Genomic DNA, 16844 nt, shown 5'->3' with positions numbered 1-16844 from the left:
GCGGACTGCGGGCTCCACACCATAGAAAACACTCTAGAAGGGGCCGCGGCCCTGCGGGAATACTACAACACCCGCAAAGCTCTGCGTTGCTCCCTGCCGACCCCGGTCGAAGAACTGCGGGCGGGGGGAGGGGGGACTTCCGGTGCCTGGAGGCTTCGTCATCGGGCCGCGACGGCTCTGTCCGCGCCAGTGGAGGGCGGCGGCGGCTGTGTGGAGCGCGGGGGAGGCCAGAGCACCTGCCCGCGCCTCGTCTTCCGCAGGACGTTCCTGCGTAGATCCGTGCGAAGGCCTGTCACCCCCGCACACTGTGTCTGTCGCCGCCGGGCGCCCTTCACGGGCCCCACAATGGCGGCAGCCTGGGTGGGCCCCGCGCAGGTGAGTCTCCACCGTTTCTCGGCTGGGGGCGCCGAGTGGCTGTCCGCGCGCGGTGGTTCCAGCCGCGTCGTTGACGGCCCGACGGTGGTCACCGTTCCCATAGCCGCAACCCTGGGACCACGGAAACTCCAGGCAGACGGACAAGGGACAGACCCGGTGCGGAACGAGAACCCCGACGCGCAGCTCCTGCACCGCGGCGGTCGGGACCGACCCTCTCTCGCCAGCCCGTGCCGAGTTACTCTTGCGAGAGGCCCCGCGTCGCCTACGGTTACAGGCCGGGGAACAGGCTGCGGAATCCGGTGACCGCGACTCGGTCCATAATTGACCAAACACCCGCGCGCCGGTGTCCGGTCATTCACCTGATTGCCCAAGTATTTCAAGTATTGCCCAGCTGGCCCTGGAGCACTGTGGCCCCGTCGGACTCCACGTTTAAACGCGACTTGTGCTCAGCTTGGATTTGTTCGTTGCTGTAGGCTTGTTTTGGTTTTGGGGACGAAGCCCGCCGGTGCTCAGGTATCGATCCTGGCTCTGTACTCGGGGATCACTCCTGACTGTGCCCAGCGTTCTTTTTCTGGCACCACATTCAGGGCTCACACTGGGGGCTCACGCATAGCTCTATGCTCAGGGGTCATTCCTGTCCCTGTCCAGGAACGCAGTGTGGTGCAGGGATGAAATCCGGGTTGACCTATACCTGGCAAGTGCCTTTCTTACGGAACTTGTGATGCTCCGACCGTGGCCAAACGCTGGGTTTGAGTCGTTGAAATACTTGGGCAATCAGGTGCGGTGCAGAGCAAAGCCAGAAGCACTGAGCTCAGAGTACCAACAGCCCACGAAACCCCTAGAGCAAATGCCATAACATGTTGAAATGATAGCTCTGCAGTAACGTGTGCTCTTTGCTTATGCCATTTGTTGGACAGTTCTATTAGCAGACAATGTGTAGAATGTGGTAATAGGGGTAATATTAACAAGATAAACATCCTATGAAGTGTTTTCTGTCAGAGTTACCCCAGCACCATGCATGGTTCTCTTTGCGCCCCGGAGTGATCCCTGAGTACTTCCACTGGGTGTGGCCCCAAAACAGCAAACTCAAATGCAGGGGACTTTAAGAGGAGGGGATGTTGCTCAAGTGGTAGAGCATGTAGTTCACCAGCCAGCAGAGAATGTGGAAAATGTTGGGGACTTGCAGAGATTAAGATTTGCTGCATTGCTCTGTTTGTGCATGCACCAAGCTGGACATTCTACGCCCTGGTACTGCTGTTCTTACCATTACTGATAATTAATATATCATAATTTTCTTTTTCCTCTGAAGTCTCAGGACCCTTACGATATGGTGAGGTGTTTTGTCCTTTACCCTTTGTGGTTTTGAATGTCCCCTCATAGGAGTCTTCTGTACACTGTTGTATTGTGTTCATGGAGGGACACACCTTCACCAGCAATGCAGACAGAAGCTTGGTTCTATCTAGCAATCCCAAGGCAAACTTGTGCACCTGTTTTCCTTCCCAGGTGACTGTGACCTTCAGTGATGTGGCTGTGACTTTTACCCAGGAGGAGTGGGAGCAGCTGGGCCCAGCCCAGAGGACCCTGTACCAGGAGGTGATGCTGGAGAACTGTCGGCTCCTGGTGTCCCTGGGTAATGGACCCCTCTATTGCTGCCCCCAGCAGCCCTGACACATCCTTCATTCTCTGTTGGCAGGTGGAGATGTCCTCAGGAGTCTTCCTCCTCCCCCAGCCTCACCTCTCTGCCTTGCCTCCCTGTGTCTTTGGGCAACAAACCAACCTCTGGCTCTCAGAAAGTGGTGGGAGGAAATAGGGGTGTTCTGCAGAACCAAAGACAGGAATACCCGTAGACTGCTGTGTGGGCTGGGCCCACACCCACTATGTTCCTGTGAATCTCTTGTCCTAATTCTGTCTTTATTATGGCCTTTGTCAGTCCATGAATTTTACTCAGTGGTAGAGCACTCAATATGTGGCCCTTGGTGTAATATCACATTCCCGCCTTATATTTGGATATTTTTCAGGAAACTTTATGTTGGTTTGGGGTCATACCAGCATTCATAGAGTGCTTGGGCTTTCCCTGGCACAGTTCTCAATAGATCATATGTGGTGCTGGGGATTTGAATCAGGTCGGTAATACAAGACAAATGCCTTAACCTCTGTCCTGTCTCTCTGGTCCCTACAGTAAACATTTGTGGGGGGGGGGGGGGCACAGAGATTGGCTTAAAGGCTAGAGCATGTGCTTTGCGTGTAGGTTCCTGATACCATATGGTCTCCCGAGCACTGTTGGGAGCTAACTCCAAGCACCAAGCTAGCAGCCACCAAACCGTATCTTCTGTGCCCCCAAATCCAACCATAAGGCAGGTAAATCAAGTAACTGGACAAAATGTCACTTCCTGGTCCCTCAGTTCACCTACCTTTCTGATGTCAATACTAGTCCTGCTGGGCTTTTTGCTTATATTTTGACTCTGATCTCTGTTTTCTCCCTGTGGGTGTTCTCAGGCATTTCATCTCTTCACATGGATTGTCTGTCACACTTGTTTACTCCCATCACTCCAGTTAGATCCTTAGCAGTGGCTCTTCTGTGTCCCAGCAGACACATTTGGCGTATCTGGAATTTCCTGTATTACCACAAGGATGGAGATGCTATGGGCATCTAGAATGTTTCTAAAGATTTTCATGCACAGCATGCAAGTAACCTTCCCCTCTCTCCAGTAACTAATTTTCTGGGCCATCATGTCCGTCTTGCCAAGATTGGGAACCCTTGCATAGGTGGTGCTTGGGGGCTGGAAAGGTGGCTCAGAGGGCTAGACTCCCTACTTCAAATGCTGGAGCCTGGCATTTCATCTCTGCGGCACTAGGTGGTCTCCTGAGCCACCAAGAGAAGTTCCCAAGCACTGCCAGCTGTATCCCCAAACAGAAGCAAATGAAAGAAATTAGACAGTACATGAACACTCTTGCCATCCCTATAGAGGCACACTGAGGAAGCCAATCCTTTCAGGGAAGCCTCTAGTTCATGCCAAATCTTTTTTTTTTTTTTTTTTAATTAAACCACACCAATTTTGTTTTTTGTTTTGTTTTTGAGCCATTCCTGGCAATGAACTAGAGTGCAGAGGTTTACACTTGGCTCTGCACTCAGGGATCACTCTTGCCAGTAGTTGGGGTCTGTATGGAGTGCTGGGTTGCTGGGGATTAAACCACGGTCACCTGTGTGCAAGGCAAACATCCTACTTTCTATACTGTTGCTTCGGCCCTCTGTACTAGTTTGGACTGAGTATTTGCAATAAAAACTCCTGTTTAATATGCTATCTAGCACTAGGTCATAGGGCAGTATTCTGTGTGAGCAGAAATAGATTTCTTTGAGATTTGCTCCACATCTTGAAGTCTCAAACTATAGCAGAGGTTTTCAGTTACCCCCTGCCTTCAGCTGACCTCTGTTTGGGGTGTGTGTGTGTGTGTGTGTGTGTGTGTGTGTGTGTGTGTGTGTGTGTGTGCTGGAAATCTAATCCAGTGGTTCACACACACGGCATGAGTTCTACTGTGATCTATATTCTTGCTCAGAGGTTTTCTTCCTTTCCACAAAAATGATTGTTTCCTCTTTTTCTCAACAGGGTGTCCTGTGCCCAACCCTGAACTGATATACCATCTGGAACACTGGCAAGAAATACAGAAAGTGAAAAGAGACCCCTCCAAGAATTTCTGTCCAGGTAGAAGCCAGGAGTGGGCAGGTGGGGAGACTGGGAGCACTAAATGGGGCTCTGGGAATTGCTGCTTGTTGTTCTCAGGTGTGTGGGACTCATGAGTCCCTGAGATCCCTCGTGCCCTATCTTTGGAGGTCAGAGAGGTGTATCTTTCTCGAGGTCTTAGCTGCTTAGGCTTAGAGTTGGGCTTGCAGATGTAGTGGCTGTGTTGCAGGTCAAGACTTAGCCATGTCCTTGTTCACCAGGGCTGCCCCATAAGCATACAGCTTCAATAACAGCTCAGCGGAACTGGAAGGGGTTTGTCCTTTTATGACTAGCTTATTTCACTTGCATAATATCACCAACATTTGTTCATACTAGACCATATGTCAAAAGTCTACCTCCCTTGGGGCCAGAGCAATAGTACAGCGGGTAGGGCATTTGCCTTGCACATGGCCAACCCGAGTTCGATCCCCGGCATCCCATATAGTCTCCCCAGCACTGTCGGGAGTAATTCCTGAGTGCAGAGACAGGAGTAACCCCTGAGCATTGTTGGGTGTGACCCAAAAAGCAAAAAGAGTCTACATCCCTTCTCCTCCCCTCACTTCTTCCAACACCCAGAGATACTCAGGGCTTGCTTCTGTATCTGTGCTCAGGGATCATTCCTGGTGAGCTCAGGAGACTGTATGGGTACTAAGGATTGAACTTGGGTTGGCCACATACAAGGAAAGTACCCTACCCGCTGTACCTATCATCTGGCCCCATAAATTTATTTTAAAAGAAAAATTTGGGGTATAGCAAGTCTTCCATGCAGTTCTCAGGGGCCTGAGGATCACTTATGGTGACTATCAGGCTGGATGGTTCAGTGGTTGGCCCAAGGATGTGGTACACCAACACTGTGAGCTTGGGGCCAGGACCATCCCAGTGCACCTCAGGAACTCCAGAGCTAAATAGACTCTGCTGGGGGTGCCTTTTTTTTTTTGGCTTTTTGGGTCACACCCGGCAATGTACAGGGATTACTCCTGGCTCTGCACTCAGGAGTTACTCCTGGCGGTGCTCAGGGGACCATATGGGATGCTGGGAATCGAACCTGGGTCAGCCGCATGCAAGGCAAACGCCTTACCCTCTGTGCTATTTCTCCAGCCCCGGGGATGCCATGTTGCGTCAGGGACTCAACTAGGTTGGGTGTATGCAACGAAGTATCCCTAACCCTTGTGCTATCTCCATAGTGCAGGCTTTTAACCTTACTCAGCTCTGTATGGAGTCACAGTGCACAGCTTTAGAAACTAGAGGATCCTCATTCATGCATCTCTCTGGAAATATGGGTTTCCCTGCGTGAACAAGAATGTACAAATATTTCATCGGGATCCTACTTTTACTCTGTTTGGATATATAGCCAGTGGTGAAATTGTTATATCATGTAGTAAATTTTTATTTAAAAATGTTTTTGTTTATTGTTTGTTTGTTTGGATTTGGGGCCGCACCTGCAAGTGCCTGGCGTAGTTCAGGGGCCCAAATGGGTTGCTAGGGATCCAGCTCAGGTCGGCTGCATGCATGGCAAGTTTCCTTCATACTATACTCTGTTTGGGCCCATGTAGTAATTTTTAAAAGGTAGAGTTGGCATATAATTTTTTAAAATTTTATTATATTACCATGATTTACAAATTTATAGTCAGGTTTTAGACATACTATGTCCCAGCACCAGTCCCACCATCATTGTCTTCTTCTCTCCACCAGGGTTCCTTCCCACCCCCGTATCTCCAGAATGGTGTCATGACAGGCACATTTGCATGTACTTAAATTTGGTTGTTGAACTTTGGGTCTCTCGTTTTTAGCGATGCTGACTATGGTTTAGATATTTAGCCATATCCCCCCTTTACTTACCAATGTATTCAGATCTCCTTGATCCCTGCTCCCTATTGCTTCTATCACCTCTTTCTTTTCTTTTTTTTTTCTTTTTGGGTCACACTGTGCAATGCACAGGGGTTACTCCTGGCGGTACTCAGGGGACCATATGGGATTCTAGGAATCAAACCCAGGTCGACCGCATGCAAGACAAGTGCCCTACCCACTGTGCTATCACTCCAGCCCCCTGTCTATTACTTCTTCCCCTTATTTATTTTGTTTTGTGTGATTTTGGGTCATACCTGATTCTGCACTCAGGAATTACTCCTAGCATTACTCAGGGGACCATATGGGTTGCTGGGGATCAAACCCAGGTTGGCTTCGGGCAAGGCAAATACTCTACCTGCTGTACTGTCGCTCCAGCTCTCTCCCCGCTCCCCATGATTTCTTTCCTTAAGTTTTCTTGGGTCTTTATTTTTCTTCCAAACTTATGAATTCAGTTCCTACAATACATTCTCTGATTCTATCATCTTCATATTTAAATATTTGAGTTCTAGTGAAATTTTGGGGGAGGTCGAGGTTGGGCCACACCCGGCAGTGGTGATCAGTGCTGACTCCTAACTTTGGGCTTAGGAATCTCTGCTGGCGAATTGCTCAGGGGACCATACTGGGCGCTGTAATCGAACCCAGGTTGGCCGAGTGCAATGAAAGCACCCTAACTAACTGTACTGCTCCAGCTCTAATCCTGGTATAATTTTTATTTCAAGTTTTATACTTTTCTGCTTCAGAATTTTGAAATACTTTTTTTTAATGCCTGAAGCTAGAAGCACTTTTTGGTATTTCTGTTTTGCTGATAGCAGTTTTCTTGCTCTTCTTTTTTTTTTTTCTTTTTTTTTTTTTGAGTTGGGGGTACACCTGGTGGTGCTCAGAGGTTATTTCTGGCTTGCACTTAGAAATTACTCCTGGCAGTGCTCAAGGGATCACAAGGGATACTGGTGATCAAAACCAAGTCAGCCTCATGCAAGGCAAGTGCCCTACCCACTGTTTTCTCTCTCTCTCTCTCTCTCTCTCTCTCTCTCTCTCTCTTTCTCTCTCTCTCTCTGGTCACAGTTCTCGGTCTCTTTCTGCACACTCAATTATGACCTTAAGCCTTTGGACTCTAAATCCAACTCCTGAGATTATTTTTTTTTCAGTGTGTTCTATACTGAATCATCTTCATATCTCTGTGTAGGGGATCCAAGTTTATCCTGTTTGCGTAGGTATGTAGTTGCAGTTGACTGTCTCCTTTCTAGCCCTCTAATCTCTTACCAAACTGTTCCCTGTGGGGTCTCCCATTCATGTCATCAATAGTCCCAAGGACAAGGAAAGAAATTGCTCTCTGGGATATAGCGCAAGCAAAACATAGAAGACACAGAAGCACCTTTTTTTCTTTTTTGCCTCTTGGGTCACACACAGTGATGCTCAGGAGTCACTCCTGGCTCTGCACTCAAGAATTACTCCTGGTGGTACTTGGGGGACCATATGGGATGCTGGGGATCGAACCCGGGTCAGCCGCATGCAAGGCAAACACCCTACCCGCTGTGCTATCACTCCGGCTCCCAGCACTATTTTTTTAACCTTTTTTTTCCCTACAAAGCTGATTTTGTTTCTTCTGATGATATAACTGATAATCTCTTTTTTTTTTTCCTATTGGACCTTTTTCAGGTAACAAAGGAAACCTTCTGATCACAGAACTTACCTTTTATGAGCCAGCTGTATCTGAGGGAACCTCACTCCAGGCAGAGCTGATCCGAGGAGGCCCTGGAGACTCCCAGGAGTGCCAGACCAGGGACCAGAATGGAGCATCAGAGGTGCTGGGAGGACATGTTAGGACACAACAAGACCCTCCCTCAGAGATGCTCCCTGAGAACTTGAGCCCTGAAGGGGGTGACTTCAGGTCAGCTGAAGGCATGTGTGCAGGAATCTCACAAGAGCCATTCCCTGCTGGCAGTGCTGTCCTTAACCAGAACATCTGGGAGTCAGGGGAAGATCCTGTGGTCCAGGAAGAGGAAAATTTCTTCAAATGCAATGAATGTGGGAAGGTTTTTAACAAAAAATGCCTCCTTGCTCGACATGAGAGGATCCATTCTGGAGTGAAACCCTATGAGTGCACAGAGTGTGGGAAAACCTTTAGCAAGAGCACTTACCTCCTTCAGCACCACATGGTCCACACTGGTGAAAAGCCCTATAAGTGCATGGAGTGTGGGAAAGCCTTCAATCGCAAGTCACACCTTACACAGCACCAGCGCATCCACAGTGGAGAGAAACCTTATAAGTGCTCTGAGTGTGGGAAGGCCTTCACTCACCGCTCCACTTTTGTCTTACATAACAGGAGCCACACTGGAGAAAAACCCTTTGTCTGCAAAGAGTGTGGAAAAGCCTTTCGAGACAGGCCGGGTTTTATTCGCCACTATATCATCCACAGTGGTGAGAATCCCTACGAATGCTTTGAGTGTGGCAAGGTCTTCAAGCACAGGTCATACCTCATGTGGCATCAGCAGAGTCACACTGGGGAGAAGCCGTACGAGTGCAATGAATGTGGGAAAGCCTTCTGTGAGAGCGCAGCCCTCATTCACCACTACGTCATCCACACTGGGGAGAAGCCCTTTGAATGTCTTGAGTGTGGGAAAGCCTTCAACCACAGGTCGTACCTCAGGAGGCACCAGCGCATACACACCGGGGAGAAGCCCTATGTGTGCACTGACTGTGGAAGGGCTTTCACCCACTGCTCTACTTTCATCTTGCATAAGAGGGCCCACACAGGAGAAAAGCCATTTGAGTGCAAAGAATGCAGAAAAGCCTTTAGTAACCGAGCAGACCTGATCCGGCACTTTAGCATTCACACGGGGGAGAAGCCTTTTGAGTGCCTAGAATGTGGAAAGGCCTTCAACCGCAGGTCAGGTCTCACGAGGCACCAGCGTGTCCACAGTGGAGAGAAGCCCTATGAGTGTGGGGAGTGTGGGAAGTCCTTCTGCTGGAGCACGAACCTGATCCGCCACTCGGTCATCCACACAGGAGAGAAGCCCTATGAATGTAGCGAGTGTGGAAAGGCCTTCAGCCGGAGCTCTTCCCTCACACAGCATCAAAGGATTCACACTGGGAGAAACCCTGTTGATGTGGCAGGTGTGGGAGGGCCCGACACCAGTGGGCCGATCTCGGATGACCTCCAGGAACTCCTGTCCAGGAAAAACCTTTTGGATATAACCACTGAGGAAAATCTTTTGCCAGAGAAGACATCTTCCACAGAATCTGGTCATTCATGCCAAAGAAAGACCTCTCAGATTTCTTCCCTGTAAGGAAAATATTTTGCAGAATATGCTTTGTCATCTAAAAAGTAATGGTGGAAATTGACCCATCCTAGAGCCTTATTCTATATCGAGCATCATCGAGGAAAATGACCCTATGATTATTTTGAACCCAGGAATATCTTTAAATATGGTTTTCTTTTTCTCTTTTTTCCCTTTAGTTTACACTCCAGCATTATCTCAGGAATTCTTTTTACAGGAAGGAAGAGACTTAGAATGTAAAATTATCTACAGATTTTTTCTTTTGGACAGCCTTGCCAAACTGACATTTGCATGGATTCCTACTTTTCCCTCTGAGAGAGATTCTTTCAGAGTGAAAGACCTTTACTATATGTCTTTTAAACACATTCATTGTAGTTGAATAAGACAGTGGAAAACAAATCTGGAGATTTTTCATTGAATGTCTTCTAAACTATGGTGTTGACTCTTTTTTTTGGGGTGGGGGGTCACACCCGGTGATGCACAGGGATTAGTCCTGGCTCTGCACTCAGAAGGTGGTGCTGGGAGACCATATGGGATGCTGGGAATCGAACCCGGGTTGGCCGCATGCAAGGCAAATAGCACTACCCATTATGCTTTTGCTCCAGCCCCCCATGTTAATTCTTAAGGAGCTTAATTTTTGTGAGGAGATACTAAGTTGTAAGTCATCAAGTATATATTTGCAGAGGTGGGTGCATTTTGTGTTATTTAAGACTGGTTGAGGTTTTGGCTTTTAGAAAAGAAAACTGCTATTTCTGGAGTTTGGTTTGGTTTATTGCTATACCTTTGTGGTAATTTTATTAACTTGATAAATTTGACTTAGCCCTCCTAGTTATGTTGATGATGGTTTAGAGAAGCCTTTGATTTTTACCCAAAAAAAAGGTAAGCAATTTTGGTAGAAACTGAATTAAATTGGTAGTTTGTTGAGAATTGGTATCTATACTGTCTTCATTTTATAAATGCATTATATCCCTACTTTCATATTGCTTGATGTAGTTCATTACTGTTCTATAAAATTTAGTATAAGTATGTCAATTTCATTTTTTAATAATAGGTTTTGGGCCACACCCGGCGATGCTCAGGGTTTACTTCTGTCTCTGTGCTCAAGAATTGGTCCTAGCAGTGCTAAGGGGACACATGGGATGCCTAGGAATTAAACCTCGATTGGCTGCATGCAAAAGCAAGTGCTCTATCTCCTGCTGTGCTATCACTCCGGCTCCAGGTTTCTCATCCTTTTTATATTACATCCAGGTGGTTTTGTTTTTCTTGATTGTGAATGAGAGAGAAAGATAGGGGAGATAGTGAAAGATTTAGATCCAGATAGGGCCTGAGCAATAGGTGAATAAGGTGCTTGCTTTGCACATTGACTTGGGTTTTGCACCTCAAGCAGACCTAGAGTGATCCTTCAGTTACTGTCAGGCATAAGCCCAGAGCACTGCTGGCAGTGGCCCAAAACAGATTTATATCTAGGTGGGGTTTTTTTATTGATTATAAGTGGAAGGGGAGAGGGAGAGACTTGTGTGTGTGTGTTGGGGGGGGGGGGTATGTTAGTGTATGTGTGTGGGCATTTAACTCAGGGCCCCTCAAACCTGAGGCTTGCATTCTGTGACCACATCACATCCCTGGCCAGTATTTTTAAAGTCCCGGTTTCCTTCATTCAATATTTGTAATATATGGAGCTAAAACTTTTTTAATGTTATTTTTATGTCTTGCAACCTTTACTGTAGTCCTTTATATTGATGGAATACTTGATATCTTCTACAGAGAAAAATTTACAAAGAGACAGTTTTGTTTTCTTCCTATCAATATATCTATTATTTTATTTTATTTTTTTATGTGGGCTGGAGCTATAGCACAGCGGGTAGGGTGTTAGCCTTGCACGCAGCAAACATGGCCGACCCGAGTTCGATTCCTTCACCCCTCTCAGAGAGCCCGGCAAGCTACCGAGAGTATCTCGCCAGCACGGCAAAGCCTGGCAAGCTCCCTGTGACGTATTCGATGTGCCAAACACAGTAACAAGTCTCACAATGTTACTGGGCCTGCTCGAGCAAATCGAACAATAGGAAGACTGTGACCGTGACTATTTTTTTATGTAGGACTACTGCTATTTATTCAGCCACTGACTAGCTGATTGAATTGGGCATAAACTCCACCTTACTTTTTTTTCATTTTTTATAATTTTATTTATTGAATTACCGTGAGAGCTTTCGGGTTTAAGTCTAAGTCATACAATGAAACTCCCATACCTTCACCAATGCTCATTCTCCACCACCAAAAACTCCAGAATACCCCCATCCCACACCCTCCCCCTACCTGTGGGGCAGATGATTTCCACGATACTCTCTCTCTACTTTGATCACTTTCAGTATTTTGACACCAGACCCACCATTATTATTTGGGATTTTACCCAAACACTCAGATCTGCTGAAAAGACAATTTGTTTTCTATTGCTAGTTAAGAATAGCATATGATGTCGCGTGGCTACAGTAGTGGCCTCGTGATTTTGAAATTTTGAAATTTTAACACTTAAATCTGGAGGGATTTCTGCCAAAACCTGCTGGGTTCCGAGATTAGTTCCTGAGTCTCTGGGATCATGGCTGTTAAGCAGCTTGATCAGGAGCCAGAAAGGTCATTCATGGGTGGCGACTCGGGGTCTCGTTGGGACGGGGAGGAAAGGGCCAACTCCACCCCCATCCCATGAGGCCCCGCAAGTCTCGTCACTGAGGGCCCAAACCTGACTATCCAGTGACCTCTGGAGGATGGCAGCCACCAAGCCACCTAGGGGGAGCAGGCAGAGGGACAGCACCCTTTCACCCCTGGGGTGGCCTGGCGACAGTAACCTACTTCAGGGACCGGGTGCGTTTCTACCAAAAGCTCCTGGGTGTTGAGATTTGTTTCTGAGTCTTTGGGATCATGGCCATTAAACGGCTTGATCAGGAGCCAGAGAGGCCATTTGTGGGCAGCAACTCAGGGTCTCGTTGGGATGGGGAGGAAAGGGCCAGCTCCACACCCATCTCGTGAGGCCGCACATTTCTCATCACTGCGAGCCCAAACCTGACTGTCCAATGGCTTCTGGCAGATGACAGCCAACAAGCCGCCAAGGGGGAGCAGGTGGAGGACAGCACCCTTTCCCATCTGGGGTGGCCCGGCGACAGTAACCTATCGTGGACGCATTTCTGCCAAAAGCTGCTGGGTTTCGAGATTTGTTTCTGAGTCTCTGGGATCATGGCCATTCAACAGCTTGATCAGGAGCCAGAGAGGCCGTTAGTGGGCGTCGACTCGGGGTCTCGTTGGGATGGGAGGAAAGGGCCGGTTCCACCCCCATCTGGTGAGGCCCCATGTGTCTCGTCACTGCAGGCCCAAACCTGACTGTCCTGTGGCCTCTGGAGGATGGCGGTCACTGGGCCGCCAGAGGGTAACAGGCCAAGACACGAAACCTATTCCCACCTGGATTGGCCCAGCACCAGTAACATACTGCAAGAACAGGATGTATTTCTGCCAAAAGCCTTTGGGTTCTGAGATTCGTTTCTGAGTCTCTGGGATCATGGCCATTAAGCTGTTCAATCAGGAACCAGAGAGGCCTTGCCTCCAATTATATAGCTGAGCCGGAGGTGGTTTGTGGGTGTGTTTCCCACATACCTAACTTTTGGCCGTTTACTTTCTTGGTAAACTTTGCCCCAAGTTTTTGGGGTCTGGCCAAAGGCACAGCAGCAATTTTGGGGTATTTGGAAGTCTGAAGGTGCCATCGGGCTGTTACTGCACTCGCCTCACAGGTACAGATTGACCTGTTGGTGGCACCATACCCCCCACAATATATCTATTATTTCCTTTTCTTGTTCTACTGTAAAGTAAAGTAAAGGCCATCCCGTTGATCATTGATTTGCTCGAGCGGGCCCAGTAACGTCTCCATTGGAGACTTTGTTGTTACTGTGTCTGGCATATTGAATACTCTCGGTAGCTTGCCGAGCTCTCCGAGAGGGGAGGAGGAATCGAACTTGGGTCGGCCATGTTGGCTGCGTGCAAGGCAGACGCCCTATTTCTACAATGATGTTGAATACTAAAAGTGAGAAAGCATTTTCTTGCATGGGCCCAAAATTAGGGATAAACCTGATTTTCATCCTAAAATAGAATGTTAACTAAAAGATTTTTTCCAAAGAGATATCTTAACCATGTTTAGAAATTTTTTTCATACTCCAGATTTGCGGGTTTCTTTTTGGTACTGTGAGTGGGTATTTTGTCAAATACTTTTTCCCCTTTAGGTTAAAAATAATCGTGTTTCATCTTTTATAGCCTGTTGACTTGATGTATTTGCATTGATTTAGATTTTGAATGTTGAGCCAGTTTTGTAGCCTTGGAATAGGCCCCACTTTGCCAGAGAATATAATTATTATTGCTGTCTTTGTTAAGGTGATTTTCCTCTAATTCTATGTAGCTTATGATATGTAGTTTTCTTTCCTTGTTCATTTGTTTCTCCTGTCATTGTCTGGTATTCTAGATTATATTGGCCACCCATCCAGCATGTATTAAAAGGTGTTCTCTATAATTTGGAAGGGTGTAAAATAGGCGGTTTTTTTTTTTTTGTTTTTTTTTTTTGCTTTTTGGGTCACACCTGGTGATGCTGAGGGGTTATTTCTGGCTCTGCACTCAGGAATTACTCCTAGTTCAGGGGACCATATGGGATGCTGGGAATCAAACCCGGGTCGGCCGTGTGCAAGGCAAAGGCAAATGCCCTACCCACTGAGCTATCACTCCAGCCCCAAAATAGGAGTTCTTTTAATATTTGGTAGACTTTTTTTTTCCTTGGGGGGGGGGGCTTTGTTGTCGAAGATCAAATCCAGGTCTGCTGATTGCAAGGCAAGGCCTACCCACTATACCATCTCTCCAACCTCATTTGGTCGATTGCTTTAGTGAAATATTTAGGAATCTGACTTTCAGCGACCTTTATTTTGGGGATGAGGGGGAGATCACACTCGTCAATGCTCAGAGGTTAGAGGTTATTCCTGGCTCTGTACTCAGGAATCACTCCTGGCGGGACACTAGGGACCATATGGTATGCTACGTATTGAACCCAGCTCAGCTATGTGCAAGTCAGTTGCCCTGCATGCTGTACTGTCGCTCCAGCCCTAGGTGTTTTTGTTTGGGGGCCATACCTGGCAATGCTCAGAGTTACTCCTGGCTTTGCACTCAGAAATTATTCCTGGCAGTGCTAGGGTGTGGAGTTCAAACCCAGATCAGCCACATGCAAGGCAAATGCCTAACCCGCTGTACTATCTCTCCAGCCACATTGATCAATTGCTTTAGTGAAATATTTAGGTATTGAAATTTCAGTTGCTTTTTAATTATGTATTTTATTTAATATGTGTAGAAATCAGTATATTTCATATCGGATGAATTTTTAGTTTTTCATTTTCTGGCTTTTACATTTTACCTAAATTTTCTTATTTTAGTTATTTATTATCCCCTTATTGGCAGTAGAATCTGTGCATGCTTTCACTGTTTTATTCTTGATATTACAAATGTGTCAACTCTATTTTTATCTGAATTTTTTTAGGTAATACCAATTTTAAAAACCAGTACTTTAGATTTTCTTGACTACAGCATGTTCTGATGTCCTTAGTGGACTTGCAGTAAGTGTCTGTATGATTCTATTTCTTGATAGTAGAATGAAGTTCTAGAACATTGTTGATTTTCTGTCACTAGTTTCTACTTATAGCTGTCATATAACTCTGGAATATCTTGTGTAACTTGTCAGTTTTGTTTCCATCTATTTTAAAGCGATGATATTTGATATGTATACATTTAATACTGCTTTTTCATATTGGCATATTGACCATTGCATTATTTTATCATGTCTATTGCTCCTACAAATTTACTTTGAAGCCTTTTGTTTTATTCCCTCATTTTTGGGGCCATACCCAGTGGAGCTCAAGTCTTAATCCTGGCTCTGCACTCAGGGATAACTCCTGGAGGTGCTGGATATCATGTGTGTCGCCAGGGACTGAATCTAGGTTAACCATGTGTAAGGCAGGCTTCTTCCCCTGTTCTACCTCTCTGGCCCCAACATACTTTATTTTATATTGTCGCCTTTATTGGATTATTAGGTTTCCATGGCTTGATATTTTACCATAAGTTTGTTTTCAGCCTTATATTTTTTCAGTACATTTGTGCTGTTTCTGTGAATCACTGTCACTGTCCTCCCATTGTTTATCGATTTGCTCGAGCGAGCCAGTAACATCTCCATTGTGACAATTGTTACTGTGTTTGGTATATCGAATATGTCACGGGGAACTTGCCAGGCTCTTCAGGAGGGGCAGAGGAATCGAACTCGGGTCAGCCATGTTGGCTGCTTGCAAGGCAAACACCTTACCCTCTGTGCTATTGCTCCAGCCCATGTTTTACACCCAATAGTGCTCAGGGCTTCTTTTTTTTTTTTCTCTTTTCGGGTCACACCTGGCAATGCACAAGGGATACTCCTGGCTCTGCACTCAGGAATTACTCCTGGCAGCAGTGCTCAGGGGACCGTATGGGATGCTGGGAATCAAACCTGGGTCAGCCGCATGCAAGGCAAATGCCCTATTCGCTGTGCTATTGCTCCAGCCCCGAGGGCTTGCTTCTGGCTTTAGGCTCAGGGGTCATTCTTGGCAAGGTTTGAAAATATGAGGGATTGAACCCAGGTTCAGCCACACACAGGGCAAGCGCCCAACCCAACCCACTGTACTATCTCTCCAGGCCCTGCTTTTGGAGCTTCTTATTGCTTCCCACCTTTCTAACTTGAAAGTCATTTTCTGGTTTCTCTGAGTTACTGTCCTTCAGCGGGCTGGAGTGATAGCACAGTGAGTAGGGCATTTGTCTTGCACGAGGCCAACCCGGCCGACCCAGGTTCAGTTCCTCCACCCCTCTCGGAGAGGCATACCATATAGTTCCCCAACTAGCGCCAGGAGTGATTCCTGAGTGCAGAGCTGGGAGTTAACCCTTGAGCATCGCTGTGTGCGACCCAAAAAAGCAAAAAAAAGGAAAAAGAAAATGATTTTTTAATTAAAAAATTGGGCCAAGTAATGATATCTTCACTTTTATTCTCTCTTCAGTGTTACTTGAGGTGTTTATTTTTTCTATGAAATCTCTAATTTGCATCCTAAATAGTAACTTCTTTCAGAGATGCTTTATTATGTGTATTAATTTGTTGGTGATTATTTCTTCAGCTTTAATATGCCCTTCCACTGTGTCACTAAAACAATTTTATTTATGTTGGCTTGGGAGCCACATCTGGCAGTGTTCGTGGCTTACTCGGGGATCATTCCTGGTGGGGTCAGGAAGACAAAAGGGGTGCTAGGGATCAAACCCAGATCGGCCGCATGCAAGGCAAGTGTCTTGCCTGCTGTACTGTCTGTCTTGCCCCTGAAATAATTTTATATTGGCTGTAGATTGTCTTCCAGGGCCCTGAGAAGTAGAAATAGTATTTGCACCTGAGTTGCATATTCAGCCAGTGATGTAAAGGATGTCATTGGTCACACAGGTGAGGAATATTCGTGAAATGTCAAAGGGTTATCCTGTGAGAGACTGAGTTTCTGTGCTAGAAACTGTCCAGGTACATAGGCGGGAGCAATACTACAGCGGGTAGGGGGCTTGC

The 16844-nt window shown here is 46.7% G+C and overlaps 1 protein-coding gene across 2 annotated transcripts; it reads left to right on the top strand.

The window, feature by feature from the left end:
- The first annotated feature begins 316 nt into the window (after positions 1 to 316).
- LOC130044325 (zinc finger protein 805-like) lies at positions 317 to 9638 on the top strand. 2 transcript variants are annotated; one of them, XM_056137027.1, is made up of 5 exons: positions 317 to 375; positions 1879 to 2005; positions 3981 to 4076; positions 7599 to 8577; positions 8830 to 9638. In XM_056137027.1, the coding sequence occupies exons 1-5, from the start codon at positions 346 to 348 to the stop codon at positions 9227 to 9229; spliced, it is 1632 nt and encodes a 543-aa protein (XP_055993002.1). In that variant the 5' UTR covers positions 317 to 345; the 3' UTR covers positions 9230 to 9638. The 2 variants fall into 2 exon arrangements, with proteins under 2 accessions (XP_055993002.1, XP_055993001.1); XM_056137026.1 differs by having other exon boundaries at positions 7599 to 9638.
- Positions 9639 to 16844: the final 7206 nt, after the last annotated feature.

This window comes from Sorex fumeus, unplaced genomic scaffold (assembly GCF_029834395.1).
Source record: "Sorex fumeus unplaced genomic scaffold, SorFum_2.1 ptg000122l, whole genome shotgun sequence".
NCBI classification, from domain to species: Eukaryota; Metazoa; Chordata; class Mammalia; order Eulipotyphla; family Soricidae; genus Sorex; species Sorex fumeus.
The sequence above is the reverse complement of the archived record's forward strand: the minus strand, read 5'-3'. Positions and strand labels throughout refer to the sequence as shown.

What these genes read in the sequence shown, in the direction of transcription:
- LOC130044325 (XM_056137026.1), top strand. Translation starts at nt 346, where the DNA reads ATGGCGGCAGCCTGGGTGGGCCCCGCGCAG. An exon ending in CCTGGGTGGGCCCCGCGCAG is followed by an intron (nt 376 to 1,878) that starts GTGAGTCTCCAC and finishes TTTCCTTCCCAG; the next exon opens with GTGACTGTGACCTTCAGTGA. An exon ending in TCGGCTCCTGGTGTCCCTGG is followed by an intron (nt 2,006 to 3,980) that starts GTAATGGACCCC and finishes TTTTCTCAACAG; the next exon opens with GGTGTCCTGTGCCCAACCCT.